Genomic DNA, 20797 nt, shown 5'->3' with positions numbered 1-20797 from the left:
GATTTCACAAGTCAGGCAGTAAACGGGCCTGGGTGTGGCTGGTCAAAGTGAAACAAAACAGAAAAAAAAAATGCTAATCATATTAATTAACGATTAAACAAAGTGGGGGGAAAAATTCCACATAGGATCGTGTTGGTTTGTTTATTTTCCCCTCAATAAATGCAATCACCATTTCAGGATAGCTTTTTATATTTACTCTGTTATTTATTGGAGACATCTGTGAAAGAACATACCATTTTTACCGTAAAAAGTGGCTTCTTTCCTCAACTGCAGTACAGAACAGCGCAGCTTAGCAGCCACTTGGATATTAGGAACAGCATAGTTGAACGATGTGCTGTAAACAAAGTGTCCTTTTATGAGTTTGTTAGTGGAACAGAACAGGAGCTGTAAGTGGGGCACGTCCTGACCTGGGTGGGACAGTTTAACGCCTCAGGAAATATCTGAGTGGATGGAAGCAGACAAACAGCAGGGAGGTCAGGGGTGGGGGTAACATGTGGGTTACAGTCTGATCAATACGCATCGACTTTCAGGGTCTGCAGACAGAACCCCTTTCGATTTCAGACCTAGAGCTGCAACAATTCACAGAAAACAGGTATGAGCAGTAATTGGGTTTTGAGCCCAACAAAATAAAAGGGGAGGAGCACTGTGAGAACTTCAACTCGTTAAGATTCAAGGGACAGAGCAGAACAACATGCTTCTACTCAGAAATGTGTTGTGAACTTAATCTAGAGAGTACTGTTCCCTCCAGGTCTCTGCTTGATTCCTCAGCTTCTTTTACCCACGTCCTGTACTTCTTATTGATGACAAACTTTGCCTCAAGGGGAGCGGTCGATCAGTTGGTGACCGAGGTCTGCTGCTGTCAAACTTCAGCTGACATGGATCTGTTGCACCGACGGACGCACTGAACAGTTTGGGGAATTTTCTTCACTCGCCGACTAGTTGCGACAGGACTTCAATTATTTTGTCTTCAACTTTTAAAAAAAAAGTTATACCTACGCATATACATAAAAAAAAACTTTACCAGACATGCAGAAGTTAAACTCAAGCGGGACTCACTGCAGCACGCTGCCCCGGGACGCGGAGCTGCAGCTGCGGTTGGCTGACAGCGGAGGCTCCGGGGAAGGGAGGGAGAACGGCGCAGGGATACATTTCCTCACCCAGCCCGAAGACCAGGGCTCGTTCTGTACCAAACGGAAGATGCTTGTCGGCTTGGATGTTATATGTCTCTGTGTTGGTAAGCAATTTATTCAAGTCTAACTCATAAACCTAAAGAAGTCACTGCTTTCGTAGACCGTTTTAAAACATGCATTTGATGATCAACTTTCTCTCTTTTCAAACATTCTCACATGCATGTTAGGAATAAAGTTGCTTTTCAGGGAGAAAGGAAAGCAACATCAAATGGAAATTTGGTAAAGTTAACACAGCTGCAAAACTGTTTTCCAGAAGTTCCAGACGTGGAAAATGTTCCAAGAGGAAGAAAACTCACTTGGGGGAGAAAGAGGGAGGGAGGTACGGCGCAGGCAGGGGTAAGGGGTGGGATGGGGGTGGTCATCTGGCAGCAGCAGAGCTGTCCCGAGAATTCATCTGTTCCCATAGCAACCCCACAAAGTCCCCGGGACAAGAACGTGGGAATTAGGATGAAAACATGCCTCGTGCTTGTGTTCTCGTGCTGAAAATTACCCCTCCTCACCGAGCTCTTTAGCCTGTCTCACTGCAGGATTACTGAACGTTATCCCCAAGTAATTTACCATGCACAGCTGAAAAATTTTGTAGGCTTATTATGTGATAAATTAGCTGGCAGAAGCACAAAAAGAATTCTTAATACCAATATAATAATTGGGGAACCTCTGCCAGGGCATAATTGTGATATGGGAACAGTAGAAATGAGCTATTATGAAATGTGGATGTCAAACTATAATAGCCTTACCTAGGAAGCAAATAACAACAAACAATGATTTTCCTTATTAATGTTCTAGCATACCTATCTTGTCTCGAAACAGAAACCATTGCCTGCTTCATGTTCAGACAAAATAACAAATGTAAACAGTCATAGTTGTAATACCAATCTACGTGTACAAGCAGATGTGTTTATTTAGGATCTTTCTGTTGATGGGATCAAGATTCATTGCTGTTATGTTTGGCTGGAAGAGCACAGGTGATGAGGCTGTTGTAGCAGTCTTAAAAGCCACATAATCAGAACTATTATTGTTGTACTTAGACTGAACTAAACTTTTCAAGCATTTGTTGAAAGGATATAAAGCAAATACTAATGTGAGAATGCTGCATCAAACTTAGAGTAAGTTTGTTCAACTGGACACAAAATATAATAATGTAATGTCAGTGTTTTTTAAAGTTTCATTCCTTTGATAAATCTTGATGAAATACTTCTTTAGGTTACTATTCCTATTACTAATAAATATGATTACATGGCTGATGTTTACGAGAACACGAGTAAAAGTTTTAAGGATGCATTTCAAGCTGGTTTAAAACTTTGCTCTGTGTTGAATCTTAACCTTGGAGTGGTTGAGTGCTATTTGGTAAATTCTAAAGATTGAAAGGGTAGATCGGTTTATGCATTTCTTTGTGACAAACACAGGGAACAGAGAACTGATGTTGTGTGAGTAAGTGTTGATTCGTTTAACTAGCAAACACGGGAGAGGTAGAACCCGTCAAGGCAGACCAACGGGTCTGCTCGTTGGCAGTTGAAGTGTAGAAAATAAAGAGACAAACAAAACTGCTTTGTGAGGCTCTTAGATTCAGTGACACACAATTCTTAACCCTAAAGGTATGCAATTAGCTTTTCACTTAGCACACTTCTTAACAGCTATGGTTGCTGGTTCCGAAAGTGGTTGGACACCTGTCATCGTCACTGAGTAGAGGAAAGGTCAGTTCTACTAAAACTCCAAGTGATCATGCAGCTTTCATTCTCGCAGAGCTTCTTTCCTTGACCTCTTTTATTCTTAAAAATTTTGGATTGAGCCTCAAGGGACTCAATCCAAAAGAGCCCCTTGAGGCTATCAAGGGGCTATCATATCAGAACCATGTACAATATGAGGTTCTGATATGTATCAGAACCTCATATTGATGTCTGGTAGACAGCAACTTGCTGCAGAAAAATTGCAGCATAAATTGGATGTAGCATAATTCCCAGATCCATACTTGGACTTCTTAGAAAAATGAAATGCTGCACAGACTTTGTATCTGCTGCTTTGTTGCAGCCTTCCTTTGGGAAGAATACATTTTCTTCATGGGCTAGGATTAGTTTTACAGTGTAAAATCTGTGTCATTTGTTTGGAGAGAGACCAGAGTAGTAAACTTTGCAACAACAAAACTTAACAACATATGTATCCTAATCTAAATGTAGAGCACAGGAATGTTATCATAGTTTGACAGATTCACTAGTATGTAGACATGAAGGATTTTGTGTCCATAGAAAAATAAAGTCAACAGGTGTTGAAGTGTACAAATCTTCTCTATTTGTATTAGTTAAAATAACTTGCATGTAAACGTGGTAGAAACAATTTGACCAACACATTTAGATTTATGCTTTCCAAAAAGCAGGTACTTTATATTTGTTGTGCCTTTTTCATCTTTTACCTTTATTACTGAAAAAGAGAAACAATTTCACCAGATGAGATTCAAGTGTTTGGAAGCAAGATCAAATGTCAGAAAACATAGCTTTGCGACATAATTGGTGAATGTTGTATTTGATTATGATTACCCCACATTTTTGTCTGTCCTCTCCTTGTTTTTCCATCACCACAATGTCCCTATCTCTCCTCCTGAACCTTCTGGTTGTGATCACTAAGACACGTTTATTATTTGTGGCCAGAGTGGATGGTAATCATGGCAGGTGGACTTCTACAGCCCCGCAAATAATGCGTTAAATCAGTCGTTTGCAATTTGTGATATTAAACACACTCTCATTGCTGTGTTGACTGTAATTAATCATATCATATGTGGCTCTAAAAGTAAATTACTATTTATAGAGTGACCTATCAGAATACATTTTTATCTGGTATTTGGGTTTTTCTTGGTCAGTACTGGCCATGCTTCCAAACTGTATTTATACAAGCCCGCATATCATTGGAAAGTTTATTTATTCTCTATTTATTCTTTATTTAACTCTATTTACACATTATGTAGAACAATTGCGGTCTGACTGATGTTTTCAGGCCTTTATTTATGTTAATTATGAAGATTTTTCACTTACAGCTAATGAAAACATGGCATTTAGAATTAGAATATTACATCAGACCAATGAAACAATATTTTTAATATACAAATGTGAGATTAACTAAAATAATTAGAATATCTGCTTAAACATTGTGCTTTTCAAAGGTACTATTAATGTGAAAAACAAGCCTGTTTGGAATGAGTATTCCCCTTTCATGAATGTGACTGGATATATTTAGGAGGAAAAAATCTTTGAGTGAGCATCAGTAAAATCTATTTAAAGCCCCCGCTCTATTGGATAAACTGCTACAAAGATTTAGTAAAATGCATTAAAGTGTGTTTTTCTTGACTTGCATTGGATCCACAGTGCGACCTCTTCTCTTGAAGTTGCAAATTCTTTGCATGCTGAAGTGACAGCCTTCAAATCACCACACCATAACATACAATTGGTAATAATTAATATTATTAGCCCTACAGTCTGCCATCTGTTTGATTCATCCTTGTCTTTGTTCTAGTATCTAGCATGCTTGCTGACAGCTGTTGCTGAACTTTGGCTCGTCTGTTGGCATTTGGAAGTGAATGGCCCCATTTATTGGAAATGAATCGGACTCTTCATTTCACAACCTGCTTATCGCTGACAAAAAAAAAAAAAAAATCCCCCTTAAACACATTCGTTAGATCTTCACAGACAGTTGACCTGGAGTATTATTCATGCTTTGGATGGGGGAATTTCACCCTGAGGCGTCATCATAATTACGTGATCACCTGAAGAGTGATTAAATCTTCTGAGGCTTTTGGAGCTTTTCTTCTAACGTTTAGCTCAATGCTGCAACATAAAGTTTCTATGATGTGGTCACATTTTTAGTCTTCAGGGTTATTGACAAAATAAGCGAAGGCTTTGACACCGTCTACCTGATTCTTACTCAACACCAGGTTTGTTGAAAATTGTTATTCTTCAGTTATAAGGCAGGGCTAGTTACAGGCCGCAAAGACATGCACATAATGCTTGCTTCACAAAGATGGATTGTTCTGGATCAGCTCGGCTCTCCTTGTGTAAGCTGCAGAATGCAAATGCCTGAGTTTAGTCAAGTGTTTGCTTGTGTGCTTAAGTATATGCATTCCTGGTGAGACTGTGGGGTTCAGACTAAAACAGAGCTGACAAAATCTGCGCCCTGTGGCCGGGACTAAGATTTAGGGTCCAAACTGTGAGAGGTCAGCAGATTTTGGGTGTTTGTCATTTCTGAAGAGCAAGCGTGGACAGGTCTTCCTGTCTTTTCACAGCTTTCCACCTGGTGTTCTTCTCCCTGTCATAACCCCAATAAAGGGGTGATGACTCAATAACAGTGAGACTGTTATTGAGTCTCACAAGGATAATTCAAGGATAATTGGGCAATATATGAAGGTGGCATTAGGAGACCTCCTCTAAGCTTATATTGGACCAATAGGAATGCCTTTAGGCTTGACCTTTTTCTAGAGGTTAAACACTGAACTGTGTTGTTTTCACACATTTGATACGCACAAGAGGCAGAAGTACAGAAAAAGACATGGTTGTGGTTTTTCGTAGTTACTGAACTAACAGATTCACAAAATGAAAGGTAATTTAACAAGCAACCAGTTTTACAGCAGAATGTGTACCCCAGCTGAAGAGTAAAAAAAAAGCTATATTGAGATTATCATCATTGTGGAAAGCAAGATCGGGTTCCAAGACGTGAAGCAGCATGCTGCGACCGTAGATGGCTAGTATCTATGATAGAAATCAGGATTCAAGCAGAGCTTGTTCATTCGACCGTATCTCCACTTACACAACAAATTCTTTGTCCCTCTCTTAGCTTCAAGCAAACTTTATTTTAGCAGTTCAAGTGTCCCAAATGTAAAATCAGTGGTCTAAATGTGTTCTGTTTTTTTACACATCTCCATGTGTTTTGGGCGGGTTTATGTTAGAAGGTTTTATTCCTCGTCTTTTGACAGAGAAAGCTGCCGAGTGAGTAAGACGGCTGGAGGCCAACACGTCACAGCACGTTTGCGTGTGCCTGCCCAGGAATATTAAATAGTTTGCAATGTGTGTAATTGGGTGTGCGTGCGCGTACGGGGGTGCGCGGGCGTGAGCGAGTGTGTGCGTGTGTGTAAAAGTGTATGAGTCATATGGCTTCTAATTCCAACGCTACTACAGCGGCCATGTGCTTGCTGTTTGTTGACAAATTCACCGGTCCTGTTTTTCTGAACGTCTTGGGCCCTGACTCCCTGAAGTTATGGAACAAACTGGCGTCACTCTGGGGCTGACAGATGGAGAGCTATTAAAAAGTGGCTCAGTCAAATCATTAGTCAGTGGAAGAAGTGACTTTGCATACTGCCTCTTATTAGTGTATTAATGCATCTTCTTTCCACTTGATAGCAAGGTCAGGGTTCAGAAATCCATTAAGAGTTCCTTTCTCCAGAAAGACTACCATCCACTGCACTGCACTTTAGTGTATTGCTTCGTTCTTCTGTTAGTATGTTACAGGACTGAGAAATGTCTCAGTTGCCTAAAGGCTGAGGGGCGAGTGAAAGCCGGAATGAGTCGACATCCTTTGGGAGGGATATGGAAGGATACAAGATGAAGATCTACAATACGGGGCAAAGGTTCAACCCTTGGGTACCTGTGGGATCCTACACACAGCTGTCTGTTTATATCTCAGGAAGGAATACTCAGAAAACAATTTTGGCTGCCGAAAGCTTCAAATGTAATTTTAATGAGACAGCTGCAATCTAGATGACAGTTCCATAAATGCCTTTGGTGGTTTATTGGTATTAGCCTTAATGAGTGAATGAAGATCTGTGCAGCATTTCAAACCTCAGCGCTCGTTAGTTGGAATCGGTCTGGAGAGGGGTCTCCACCAAGTTTTCCACCTGACTTTGATTACAAACAATAGCACTGCCTTTGAGTGTTTTAAAAGTAAAGGCTTTTCTTCTTCTGTTTAAACAAACTTTGCTCTCACCATCAAGAAATGTGTAATGTTTATTGTAAAGTATGTTTTTCCCTTTAAATCACCACACCCAGGTGTCAATTCTTCTGTTGACACGCAAGAATTGCTCTCCTCCTTTGAAAATAACCTTCATAGACCTCTTAGATAAGACACAACAACTACTTATCCAATGCCACTGGTTTGTCCTTCCCTCACAATCACTATCTCTGGTCAGGTCAGATGAACCCTGAAGAGTGTAACGCTGCTAATAGCCAAAATGTCACTAGGTCTGTGTAAACTCATCAAGTTTCTGTCTGAGTCAACATGCTGGTGTACCAAGAAAGTCCAACCATTTCTTCTTTTGATTTGTGACTTTTTCACAAAGCTGCATTTGATTTCAGGTCAACATAAGGCATGCAGTCCACTTTTGGCTCTAGTCGGAAGTTTTTGTTCTAGCAAGTTTCCTTTTAAATCAGACCTGACCAACATAATACCCATCCACAGGTACTATATACCTGTTTCCAAATATATAGTACCATCACTTCTTGTCAGCTCCATAATAAACGCATTTTCTGGAATCCAATCCACCATCTTGTCCTTTTTTCACATTGCCACCATTCACCTTTCTGTGTGCACCCTTACCCTCTCACCACAAAAGCCCTCCAAAGAACACCTTGAAGGTTTCCAAGGTGCATACAACTGGAACATGTCCCTTTTGTTCCTGCTGAATAAGACAGACATGCAAGACACTCCACTCATACCCTTAGCTCCGAAACTGGTCTCCAGGAAGCCAGGCATTGAAGTGTGAAGAGAACAGAAGCAGTTGTGGCTAGCATGTCTCCTCTGGCCAGTGGCAACAATAAAGGTGTTGAAGGGCATGAATTTTCTCCTGGTAGAATTTTTTTTAAAATAATTCAAGTTAAATCCAGGTAGAAATAGATGTGGTTTATTTTTGTTGTATGTCTGTTTATTGATTTAAGTCAATGATATCATTGTTTTTAGCTAGACTGGTGCTTTGAGCTGAATCACTGTCTTTCTCTGGGCATTTTTCTGTCTCCATAAGATGCATGATGATAAATGAGGCAGGGGGGAATTCTTGCTTTGGGTCCAGCTGCAGAAGACGTTGATGGTATCTTAGGGTTCAGGATATGAGTCTGTTGTGACTTCTCAGACCTCTTTGTTCTTCAGTGATAAATCTCTTTGTGGTGCCATTGGGGCAGACAAAATACATCAGAAGGGAAAGCAGAGAATGTGTCAGTGCAGCAGGAGTTTAATTGTTCTCCTCCCTGTCCATCACCTGAACTGGGTCACCAAGAAAGAACAGGGCAAGACATTGTCTACTGGCAATTGCATAATGTCGTTGGGCTTTAATTGGTGGTGAGAGTGAAACATAATTTCTCACATTGCCACAAAAGATCTAGCTCAGACTTTATAGAGATTACTTGGATGCCAGTTTTCTGGCATCACAAGCAAAACCCTCACTGCTGTTTATTGGCATATTAGGGAAGACATCAGGCTGCTCCTTACATTGTTACTGGGGATTATTGTGCCCACAAAAGCCTCAGAATATGTCAACGCATATCCAGCATTTTTCTTCCTCTTTTGAAAGGGTTGACTAGAAGAAAAATAAGCAGCTTGAAGATTTATGTAGAATACGTTGGTGCATGTAAGCTGGTCAAAGGTAAACAGGAGATGGACCATCTGTTGGGGTGGCTGCATAGCTCAGTCCCAAGCTGCAGGCCAGATAGACCTGTGTTGACAGGTCACTAATTGTGTGTCCTTCACTTCTGTCAAAGGGCAAAAGCTGATCCAAGCCTGTGCTATTGGGTGCTATAATATGGGTGGCCATTACTGCTGCTTAGATCTAGCTTTAGGCTGTGTCCCTTATCTATGAGGTTGAATAGACTGTATAACAGAAGCAGAATACACCAAGGTTATCTAGGCATGTGATTTTGTAAGAGCCTTTTGAATGTACAGTTTGTCCCTGTATTTTTTAATTATTCCTTTGGCATTGTATATTTTGATGAGTTGTTTTAATTCTGAGTTATTCTTTTCCCTTTCTGCTCTGGTGGTGTGTTTAGTTGTCTATTAGTATGTGGGTTTAGGCTTATTTGTATGTAATTGTGGGTTTTAAAGTGTATATGAATCTCTTTAGGCATGTGAGGGGTATTCTCTTAGTTGAGGCGGGGTCGTGTTTACAGAGCGGGTCCCAGCAGAGCCCAGATCCCTGACCCTCACATTCCAGAACCGCCACTAATCGCCTCCGTGTGCTGCTCCTCTTGGAGAAGCCCTTGTTGCATCTTTCATTACTCTGTCTATTGAATTGTTCTCTCACACAAGCATTACTGCCCAAATCATCAATAATCTTTCCCCTGACTGCCCATTTTAGCCTGTTTTTACTTTGACACTCCATGACAGGGAATAACTATAATTTACTTGCTTTTGCTCGCAATCTTTAATTACTTCCTTGTTATTTTCTTGTTGTTGGTTGTTGTTTTTCTCCTCTCACAGTGAGCTCATTCTGCACCGTGGTCATAGATGTGTAAATTAGAACCAGAAGAGTTTCTCAGAATGAGGCTTGTCTCCCCTCCCTTTTCCCCCTCTTTTCTTCTGTCCCTTTTGACTATTTGAAAGAATTCTGGCTCTGAACCCAGGCCCAGAGAGCAGCACATTTTGGTTCGGCTGTTTGAGCTGAACCATTTCTCTGCCTCCTCTCGGTTTCCTCGCAGGCCCTCCTGTTCTGGCTTTCTTTTAAGCATGTCTAGGCCAGGTGCAGAGGTTGGCTCACAACTGCCTGACAGATGATGTGACAGTCTCTGGAGGGTTTTTGTGTCTTGTTGTGAAAACAGGTTGTGTAGCTGCAAAGCAAGCAAGAGTTTGTAATGTGCAGCTAGGCCTGTGGATTTGGTTTATGTTCTTTTTTTATTGATCAACTAATTTTTAATGTGATTCACCTGATGATAAAGGTAAGTTTTGTAGTTGTTTTGAAGCCGGAGTGACTTGCGTCATGTTACTGTTAATACTGTTTAATGTATATTAGAGGCAAGTTGCACCATACGCAAAAACAGGGCTGTAGCACAAGCCATTTTCATTGCCACTCACTGGTTGATAAAACATACCTCTGTCTGGCTCAGCATTTCATGGGTCCCATTAGACACTGAGCAATGAAAATGATCCCTTAAAAAGTCCATGTTCGTTCTGTAACAGCACCGTGTTTGGACCCTAATGGTGGGCCTATCCATTATCTCTCTGTCAATGCAGCAACATATTGATTGCTGAGAAAGGACTGGCTCTATCGTAAAACCCGATGAGGCGTCCGAAAGGGGATGTTAATGGATTTCATGGACAAGCAAAAAGCCTCTGTCTCTGTTTGTCACAAAACTGCCTCAGTTATCCTTAACATATGTCAGTTATGTTCAAATGGTGACTTAGAGGACAAATCCTGTACCCAAATATCCTTTAAAACATTTTTAGCAGCATAGCAAATTGTTGTGAACTGTTGGGTGATACAAATTACTGTTTTAAGCTGGACTGTTGTAGATTAAACTGCAACAGAGAAACACACACTGAAATGTCTGAATTAAATATACATTTCCAATAGCAAAAAGCATGCAGGACACCCTTTCTCAAACAGTTTCCTGTTTCAGTTTCCAATAATTAGAAGTCTACTATTTAATATAACATTTTCTATAACACTAATGCCTCTTAGGATATATTATCTGCAAAACAAATTCATGAATATTTTTACATTTGGTTTTGTTACTTTGTTGCGTAACTTAACACAGCGCATAACTTGAATTCCACAATCTCTATGGTAAAACTTGGTGGCAGCATCTTGCTCTTGGGATACCCTTCTTCTGTTGGAACAGGGAAGTTGGTCAGAGTTGAATTGAGTTAAATCACTGAAAGAAAACTTGTAAAAAGCTTTATCAGACTTGAGACTGGAATGCAGGTTCATCGTTAGGCAGGACAACATCAAACATCCAGTCAGAGCTACAAAGGATTTTGATCAAAGCATGTTCATGTATTAGAACGGCCCAGACGAAACTCCCAAGTTGAGACCGAAATCCAATTAAGAATCTTTTGCAATACTTGAAAATTACTGTTTATAAACTTTTCACTCAATTTCTATTTTACATGAAATCACAAGATATAAAAGTTAGTGTCCAGATATGCAAAGCCGGTAAAAATATACCCCAAGAGAATTACGTTAAGCTGTTTTTGTCGAAGGTGGTACTACATAGAGTTGACTCAGAGGGTCAGAATATTAATGCATGGCTTTCAGATCTTTAATTGTTAAAAACTTTTTTAGGTTATTTATCTTTTTCCTTCCAATTCACAGTTATGGATTAATTTGAGTTGATCTGTCACACAACATTAAGGTTGGTGGTTGCAGCATAAAATGTAACGAAGTCCAAGTTGTATGAATCTTTTTGTGAAGCATGTCTGTACCTACCATTAGGAAGATTTTTCTGTGTGGTCTGTCAGGGTTGCAAAACCTCTGTGGTCGCTACACATTTTAAGCAGCTCTGCATCTCAAGATTTATAAGATTTCTAAATATGGAATAAAGTACATGCAGTCCCATATCAATTTACTGTCGAAGCTTTGTGTTTTGACTTGCTTTACATGATTTAAAATCAAAGACGTCAAAACAAAAGCTGAACATAAATGATTAAAGGATACCTGTGGGAGGTGTAGGGGTGTGTGTATGTATGTGGTGACTGAATGAGATGAGTGAGAGATTGGGGTCAGATGAGAGGTGCCTCCTATCTATCTCCCTCTCTTTGTTGGCGTCATGGCCCCTGCTATCTGTCTGCTGTGGGTTTTCCTCTCTGCTTCCCTGCTAAACTTCCTAAACATGGCTCTGTTTGGTCTTTCTGTAAGGGCAACTTGACTTTGAACAGAGTTCAACCAGTAAATCTTGACTGTACCAGACGTTTGTAAATCAAGTTATCATGCAATATGAGAATTTAGTCTCAGGAGTATTCAGAATTTTAAGTGGCAGAAGATAATTGCCATGGCAACTGTTTATCTGTACAGTGAGAGTGATCTTGAGTAGACGTGAAAGAGCTGAATGAAGACAATACAATACCTGACAATGGCTAAATGGATTATATTTAAACCTTAGATACGTGTTTCCAGACCACTGTTTGTGTGTTTGAGGGTGTGTTTGCTTGTTGTTTCTCTTGCCTGGATTTAAAGTTTATATCCTGTGCACTACAAAGTCACGTAGTCTGAAAGATTCCCTGGCAGGAGCAGTGTTTTTGGCCTGGGTGCGTTCCAAACAACGAGCAGGCCTGGGATGAGAGGGAGAGGCAGAGGTTAATGATTAGTCCCATGTTCTCACTGCATTCCACAGGGGGACATGGGATAAAGAAATGGAGGATTCTGGGTAAGCCTTTACAAGGTTACTGGCTGTTAGTTTAAAAGTACATTCATTATTTTTTTTGTGTTTGGGGGGGTGTACTGAAACAGAATTGCCTCTCATATCACTGAAGTTTTGCACTACTTTTAACTTTCGCTGTCTGACTGGGCTATCTGTTTTACAAAAGTTAGACTTTGACCTCTGTTTTGATAATCATTTACCAGGTTGAAAAATCAGGTTAGATGATTACTCATTACTGGTATAAAATTAGATCTCTTTGAAGAGTGAACTCATTGTTCTTCTTACTCTCTGAAGTTCTCTGGTTTTTGTTACTATGCTCTGTAATGCCCTCTTCCTCCTTCCTCTTTTTGATTTTCCACTTCTGAACTTTCCAGTGCCATGCTCATTTTTCCGTGTCTTTGTCTGTCAGTCCTCTTCCTTCTTCCTGCTCCCAATAGCCGCATCCAGGTTGATGCAGCTATGAGTGGAATGTCTTTCCCCAGTTATTAGCAGATTGTGTACCCAAAAGCCTGATACATAATATCGCTCCTTACTTTACCTGTATCTCATGACAGAAGTCAGGAGAAAGCCAGCCTTTTATGCTGCCAACAGCCTGTGTCTGCATCAAGGCTGCCTCCTCTCTCTTCTTTGTGTTTCTGTGATCCTTGATTCACAAACCACAACTCAGACATTCATCAAGTCATCTTTTGTTTTTGGCTGCTTCTCATTCCTCACCCTTTTTCTTTTTCTTCTCTCATCAGCTTCCATCCCATTTTTTGCATGTGAATTGAAGGCAGTGACTCCGTATGAACGAGGCTTTTTCTGCGGAGACGACAGCATCACCTATCCATACTTGGAGAGGGAGGCCATCCCTGACACCCTGCTCATCGCAGGTGGCATCGCCATCACTGGCTTAACAGTAAGGCCGACCATACATAAGTTCCTCATGTTTTTTTCACGCAGTAGTCCAGCGTGACATTAACAAACCAATTTCTGCTGTTTCTGTTCCAGATTGCTCTGGGCGAGTGCTACCGTGTGCGTTTTCGAGGCGTGCTCTCACGAGCTTTTGTTAGAAACCGCTACGTGTCGTGCCTGTACAAGGAACTGGGAAGCTTCCTGTTTGGTTGTTGTGTGGGCCAGTCTCTCACAAACATGGCCAAGCTCAGTGTGGGGCGCCTGCGGCCATACTTCCTCTCTGTGTGTAACATCACATATGAATCCATTAACTGCACTCCTGGCAGCTACGTCAATCAGGTCAAATGCAATCCACGCGATAACAAGTTGGTGATAGAGGCAAGGTGTGTGTCTATGTTTGTTCTTTAATTTATTTGTGCTCAGTGATAAAGTGCTAACTAAGGGTGGGTTATGGTGTTAGTTAATTCAAGAAGTAAATGTGTAACATGTGACATCTTTTATTAATCTTCTCTTTCAGGAAATCCTTTTTTTCCGGGCATGCTTCCTTTGCCATGTACACCATGCTCTATCTGGCAGTAAGTGCTTTACAAACACATTTTCCAAGAAATTAATCACAAACCTTCAAAAGAACAGACCACAAACCTAATCACAAAACCTGACCTTCACTTTCACTTACGAGCAGATATGCTGCAATTATTAAGGTGTTTTTTTCCCCTAAGTGCTGCAGCTCCAACTTTCTCTTTAGTGAAATAAAACTTTGAAGTACTGGTCCATTGAGGCTAGAGAACCAAATTTGCGAGTATTCATGAATCAACTCAACATAGATGAACAAACACCGACAGGCATGTGCTGTTTAATACATTAACTCCTGATTGTGAAGGAGGGGATGTTTGAGAGCGGCAGTTCCCAACATGCATCCTGCCTCAGATCGAAAGAACTGGAGAGACAGAGAGATGGTGGGGGCTGGAGAACGAGGGAGGCTGTTTTCCACAGGGAACATGAATAGATGAAGAGACTCCACAAACAGAGGAGGCCTTGTTGTGGTTCTCATTTAGCAGAGGGGGTGGAGGGCTGAAAGTGCCTGCTGAGAGATCGACAGGCTTCTTTCAGCAATAGACACCCTCTAAACCCCCTTCTCCAGCCCCCTCCCCCCTATCTCTTCATCTCTCTCCCTTTGAATGCACTGCCCAGCGCTCATGGCTGCTTTGTGAGAGAGAAGTGACAGTTAGAGGGAGACAAAAGCCTGTCATCATCCATACAGTGTCCACATTCCTTGTGTATTACCCATAATTAATCCATAATTGATCATTTCAGATGACCTAAATATTTCCATGCACATAGTAGCCCCTCTTATGTTTCATTCATTTGCTTTATGCCGCTGGAAAAGAAAGCCTCAGTGTGTCTAACTGGGATTTTATGTGATGTGCTCTTTATGCTGGTCTATGTGTGACATGGGGAAAAAAAATATGCCTGTTTTTTTTATTTTTTATTATTTCTTACCAGTAAAATCATTTGATAGGCCTAAATAAAACCCAGTGCTACCAACTACCTTTAGAAGTCACCCTGACATAATAGAAAACATTTTCTTCCATCCAAACAACCCATAACTGTGGTTGAGAAATTAAAGTTGAAAATTACTTTCACATAAAGAAGTCTCTATTGATGTCTAAATGTGGTTAAATAGTGGTTTGGTTCAAATGGTCTAACAAAGTCTGACTTTCAATTACTTTTTTCTTTAAAGGGGCCAGAAAAGTAAAATTTTCAACATTTCTTTCTGGCTAAATAGAGACTAGGAGTGACCAGCCTGAAGGAACTACTGAGCAGAAGAAAAAGAGTCTTCAGGGAATTATTGAAGAGTACACAAAAGAATAGAGACAGCAAAGAGGTGTACAGGAAGAAACTAGAGAGAAAACCACAAAAGAATAATATCAGAGATGTGTGGTTAGAGATGAAGAAGATCACAGACTTCAAGCAAACGGAGGATTACATAAACGGAAGTCTGGAAAGAGCAAATGAACTGAACGCATTCTTCCTCAGATTCAGTTCAGGAACAAACTCATCATTTCACCCTCCATTGACCCACAACTTTCCCTTCAAACCTCAGGGGTTTTATCTTCCACCTCAGTCATAGACTCCTCTGCTTCCTCAAGTTTGTTTTCAAGCAATTCCGGAGATGCTGCTGCTCCCTCTGCCTCTCCCTCCCACTTTTCTGTCTCTAGAAGTCAGGTGAAGAGGCAGCTGGAGAGGCTGAACCGTAAGAAGGCTGCAGGTCCAGATGGTGTCAGCCCCAGAGTCCTGAAGCCCAGAGCAGCTCTGTGGGATTCTGCAACACCTCTTCAACCTTAGCTTGGCCCAGAAGAAGGTTCCAGAGTTGTGGAAGACATCCTGTCTTGTTTCAGTACAGAAGAAAACTCACCCATCAGTCATCAACAACTGTAGACCAGTCGCCCTGACATCCCTCATCATGAAAGTGCTGAGAGACTCCTGTTGGACCATCTGAGTAAGCAGACAAGACATTTCAGGACCCCCCTCCACGGCTTACTGCCGTGGAGTTGGAGTTGCCATCATGCACAACAAACCCACTGTGATCTGGAAATAGGAGGCAACATTGTGAAAAATCATGGTCTTTAATTTTTCCAGTGCATTTAACACAGTTGAGTCTGATGTGCTCCATCAGAAACTTTAGAAGACACAGGTGGAGGCCTCAACAATCACCTGGATCAATGACTACCTGACAACTAGACCACAGTTTGAGAGACTGAAGGACTGAGTGCCTAACCAGGTGGTCAGCAACACAGGAGCACAACAGGGAACTGTACGCTCATCGTTCCTTTTCACTCGCTGCCCTTCAGGCTTCCAGCACAAGTCCAACTCTTGTAATCTGCAGAAATCCTCAGATGATTCTGTAGCCGTTGGGTGTATCAACAAGAAGTTGAGTCCAGAAAACTGGCGGACCGCTTTGTGACATAGTGTGGGAACAATCAACTCATCTTGAACGTGAACCAAACAAAGGAGATGATTGTAGATTCAGAAGAAACAGGGTTAGATCAAACCCTATTTCCATTGTGGGAGAAGAAGTGGAGGTGCATACCTTCTATAAGTCTGTTGTAGAGAGTGCATTGTTTTACAAAAGATGTAGAAGCTAAAAAATATTGTTTCTGGAAGGCTGCATACTTTTTTTTTCATAAATTTGACAGTTATTCTGCATACATATCCATTACCAGGTGATGAAGTTGATAGTTGTAACAGGACTACTGGAAAAAAGAAATAACAGGAAACAAAAAAATAATAAGAGGTGTTCAGGCAGACAGCTTTGCACATTGGCTAATGTTTCAATAATCTGTAGACGGCTCAGGCCTGTAGGTACATGCCTCTCGGACTGTAGCCAGCTGCTTGTGCATAAAGCAGTGGGAGTAACACCTGCTCACAGTAGAAGTTGAGAAAAACCCAATGAAGGTCGACTTTCCTGGAGGAATGTGGGCCCTGTTGTCTGATAAGCCCAGACAGACCTCAGATAACTTTATAAAGCACTTCCTGCCTCAACATCGCACTTAAATGTATTTTGAAGCCGCAAATTTCTATTTTCCCTTTAGTGCCGATGTGGTTGATGAACGTAGGGATGGAACGCGGCATAAAAACTGTTTATGGAGTCACGCCAAGTTTCTGTTTTCCCTCTGGGTTGCAGATGGAGCGGATGCTCATCTTTCACTTAAAGTACTTTGTCTCCGTTTGCAGAACTTTAGTCATTAAACATAATCACAGTTTTATGTGTTTGGGGCATGCATTAGCACACAAGCATCTACATGCATATATTAATAGTGTGAGGATTGTATAATAACAGTATTTATCTTCTTTTTTTGCAGTTCTACCTGCAGGCTAGGCTGTCATGGCGAGGAGCTCGATTATTGCGTCCACTGGTGCAGTTCCTCTTAGTGATGCTGGCCATCTACACAGGCCTGAGCCGAATCTCTGACTACCGCCACCACCCCACTGATGTCCTCACTGGCTTCATACAAGGGGGGCTCACTGCATACTGGGTGGTATGTTCAGAGTTACTTTCCCCTTTGCAAGATGAATTTCTGTTTCCTTTCGGGGTGTTGGGTTAAACAGTAGTCTCGTTCCACCATCTCACTCTGCTCTCTCATGTGGGGTTTGTGTATATCTCCTGACATGCTTTTTTTTTAAATCTCTGCTTGCAGGCTTTTCACATCTCGTCCATGTTCAAGCCCTGCACCCGTTCAGACATGTCTCCAACAAGCGTGTGCCTAGAGAGTCCACTGTCCAGCCAGCAAACGGTTTGCTAGCAGGTGGTGTCAGGAGACAAACAAGACGGGATGGACTGCAATAAAGCAAGAACAGATGTTGAAAAGATAAACATTAGTATATAAAGTAAGGGAATCATTTCAAGACAAGGATGTGATAGAGTACAATCTAACGCAAGCTTATACATCTTGACATACTCATTCACATGCTGATGTGCTTTCATGTAACATGTTCACACACTCGTGAAATACAACAGGCTCATACGGCGGTACGTAAAACCTGCCCAGTGAAAAGAATGAATATTTCAGATATTTTTTTATATAAATATAAGATATATACATATTTTACAAGATGATTTTATAAGCTGCTAATGTTAGACTTTTTTGGTCTTTTTTTTTATCCCCAATGAGGAGGGTTTTAGAGTTTGTCTTGGCTTTCAGAGCACATCTAATCACTCTTTGATCACGAGTGATCCATGGGAAAATACCAACCTCCTCTTTATTTTTGCTTCTCTGTTCAACTGGGAAAAGATCGACCAGCAGCTTTGAACCAGCAGGTTCAAAGCCACTTCAGATGTGAAGAGCGCTTTGCACAAGTCAGCAGAACTAGCAGAGATGACCAACGAGCACTTGCATAAGTGTGGGACAATCTTTACCTCTGGTGCTACGATGGGCCACCTTCCACATCAGGCTGCCTGGCATCACCTTGACTAAACAATCCCCAGTGTGTTTGCAATACAGTACAATACAATACAATGTTACCGTTCTCTTAGGAGTAGCCGAGTTGGTTTCGGCTTTTCTTCTACAACACCACTTTTTGTACTAACCACTTTTCTCAGAAGGTGGAGGCTTGACTGAAGTTTTTGTAACCTCTGACTTTTGCCCCGGACTCCAATCTCTAAGCTGCACCTTGATTTATGCCACTGAGACAGGAGACATTGCTCTTCTGTATATCAAAATTAATAGCACTTGACCGTAGATAACCTTCTAATTATAATCTATGTTAAATGTTTTATTACAACTGAATAATCAGTGTTTATTATTCTTAACTTCAAACTCATACACTATGATTTTGTCTTAAGATTCTAATTGTGCAAACTGTATGTAAATAACTGTCATTTTATGAACCACAGAATTTTAAAAGTATTAGTTCCAAGACTTGGACAAATTTTACTTGTTTGTGTAAGTGTATGTACAGGTGCAGAGTGTCACTCTTGTGCCTTTTGTAACAACTAGACTGAGCCACAGATATTATCACAAAGCTATATGTGTTGCGTTCCCAGTTATTGTTATTTGTTTATGTCTATATCTGTGAATGCCGCAGAGGCAGAAATAACCACTGTACTCAAAAAAAAAAAAAAAAGGAAAAAAAAATCCCAACCAAACCATTAAAGTGAATGTCAACTGTTTTCAACTTTTTCTGCTGTCTGTTATTTTTGGAAGAAGGACATGTGAAGCACGATTTTCTTTCCCATGTCTGCCTGCGGTACTGTTGCAAAATATGGTGTTAGACAAAGACAATGGGCCAATCAGAAACAGCAAATCAGAACCCTTTTCAAAACAAACAAAAAACACTTTTTGCAAGAAAGCACAATACCAGTTAATATGACAGAAAAACTAATTTATGTGAATTTACTTAGTAATTTACGTACTAAGTACGTGAAGATTCAGTCAAGTATAAGAGGTTTGAAACTCTGGAAACTGCATAGATTAGCAAAGAGATTCTGTTTATATATATAGAAACAAATAAAAAACAAAAAATTGTTTATCAAGGTTTAATTTAGAAAGTTGCAGCAATTTTGCAGTTTTAAGTTTGTTTGTATTGTCCTTGCTGCTTAATTTGTGTGGTGTAATCATTAAAAATATATTAGAAAACATGATTAATTTTTGCAATTGAGTGAAATCTTCACGTATGTAAATTCATTAGACACAAAGCGACAATATTTGAAGCATTTTTGTTGATGTTAACGATGGCTTACAGTTAACAAAAATCTCATATGCAAAGGGAGAAGAAAATACAAACCCCACATAGAAATGATCTGAGCAAAATTTGTTGCTTTATAAATAATATTTATTTTATTTATTTATTTGGTTATTGACAATTTTCTGGTTTAGTGGATGTCTCGTTGAGTTGTTCCAACTTGAACAATACATGCCCAGTGGAGGCTCTCTTGGTTTTCTTGAGCAGCAGTGGTTTCAATCATTTATTTAATTATCTTTAAAACTGTGTACTGACTCATGCACATCAGTCAGTAAACAGCTTTTAAATTGCTTCCGTGCAGGAAGTGAAGAAATCTGTGCTGGAACAAAACATAAAAGCAGAAGTGATAAGCGATATAGCCATGTGTTAAGTTTAGAGCCTTGTACTCCACTTCTGTTTGCAGTTTTCTTTATCTGGACTCCCTCTCTTTCCTTCACACCCTTCCTTGCTCTGCCCCTTCCCTGCACTTCTTTTAAAGTGCAGTGGAGCACGATGGGCTGTTTCAGGGGGGGCTCATGCTACCATGGAGAAGCTTAGCGCGACACAGGTTAGGACGTTTGAGGCATTTTCTTTCATTTCTTTCTTTTTTTTTTCTCCCCCACTTTCTCTCTCCGGTTCACTTCCAAGCTTACTGGGGGAGAATAAAAAGCAGCCCAGATCAAACAAAGAGAGCAAAAAGAGGAGGAAGGACGGCCCCGGTAATGGCTCTGTGAGTGTAACGCTAAACTAAGGGTGAACCAGTAATGACGGGAAAAAGTCCTGGAGCGTGTGGCAGAACAGATGGAAGTATACGGCGCATCCCAAAAGGCGCTATGCTTTATATTGAGACAGAATGTGACACTAAAGGTAGTGGATGATTGTGGAGGGTTTATTTTACAAATACAATTTTGGAGAGTGTTGAGTGCATTTTTATTTTTTTTATTTTTATTGCTTGGTGTGTTTTTAGGGTAGCGTCCCTACCAAATTGGCATCTATGCCCAGTCTTCACTGCAAAACAGCATAAGCTCATTTAAAATGTGTAGGGAGCCTGTATTGACAACAGTTTCCAAATCTTGAATGTTCATCTTGTTGTAGCTTTATTAAAGTTATTGCTTCACTGAAAGGTGAACCTCTGCTTCAGTTTAATATTCACAATGGAGATGTGTTTAGGGTGGC

General features: G+C 40.6%; 1 protein-coding gene across 1 annotated transcript; it reads left to right on the top strand.

The window, feature by feature from the left end:
* The first annotated feature begins 482 nt into the window (after nucleotides 1–482).
* ppap2d (phosphatidic acid phosphatase type 2D) lies at nucleotides 483–19070 on the top strand. The gene is made up of 6 exons (XM_032587235.1): nucleotides 483–1234; nucleotides 13246–13403; nucleotides 13496–13782; nucleotides 13917–13974; nucleotides 17263–17439; nucleotides 17599–19070. The coding sequence occupies exons 1-6, from the start codon at nucleotides 1027–1029 to the stop codon at nucleotides 17701–17703; spliced, it is 993 nt and encodes a 330-aa protein (XP_032443126.1). The 5' UTR covers nucleotides 483–1026; the 3' UTR covers nucleotides 17704–19070.
* The last annotated feature ends 1727 nt before the right edge of the window (nucleotides 19071–20797 follow it).

Source organism: Xiphophorus hellerii, chromosome 16, assembly GCF_003331165.1.
Source record: "Xiphophorus hellerii strain 12219 chromosome 16, Xiphophorus_hellerii-4.1, whole genome shotgun sequence".
In the NCBI taxonomy this organism is placed as follows: Eukaryota; Metazoa; Chordata; class Actinopteri; order Cyprinodontiformes; family Poeciliidae; genus Xiphophorus; species Xiphophorus hellerii.
Note: the sequence above shows the minus strand (reverse complement) of the source record. Positions and strands in the feature narration are given on the sequence as shown.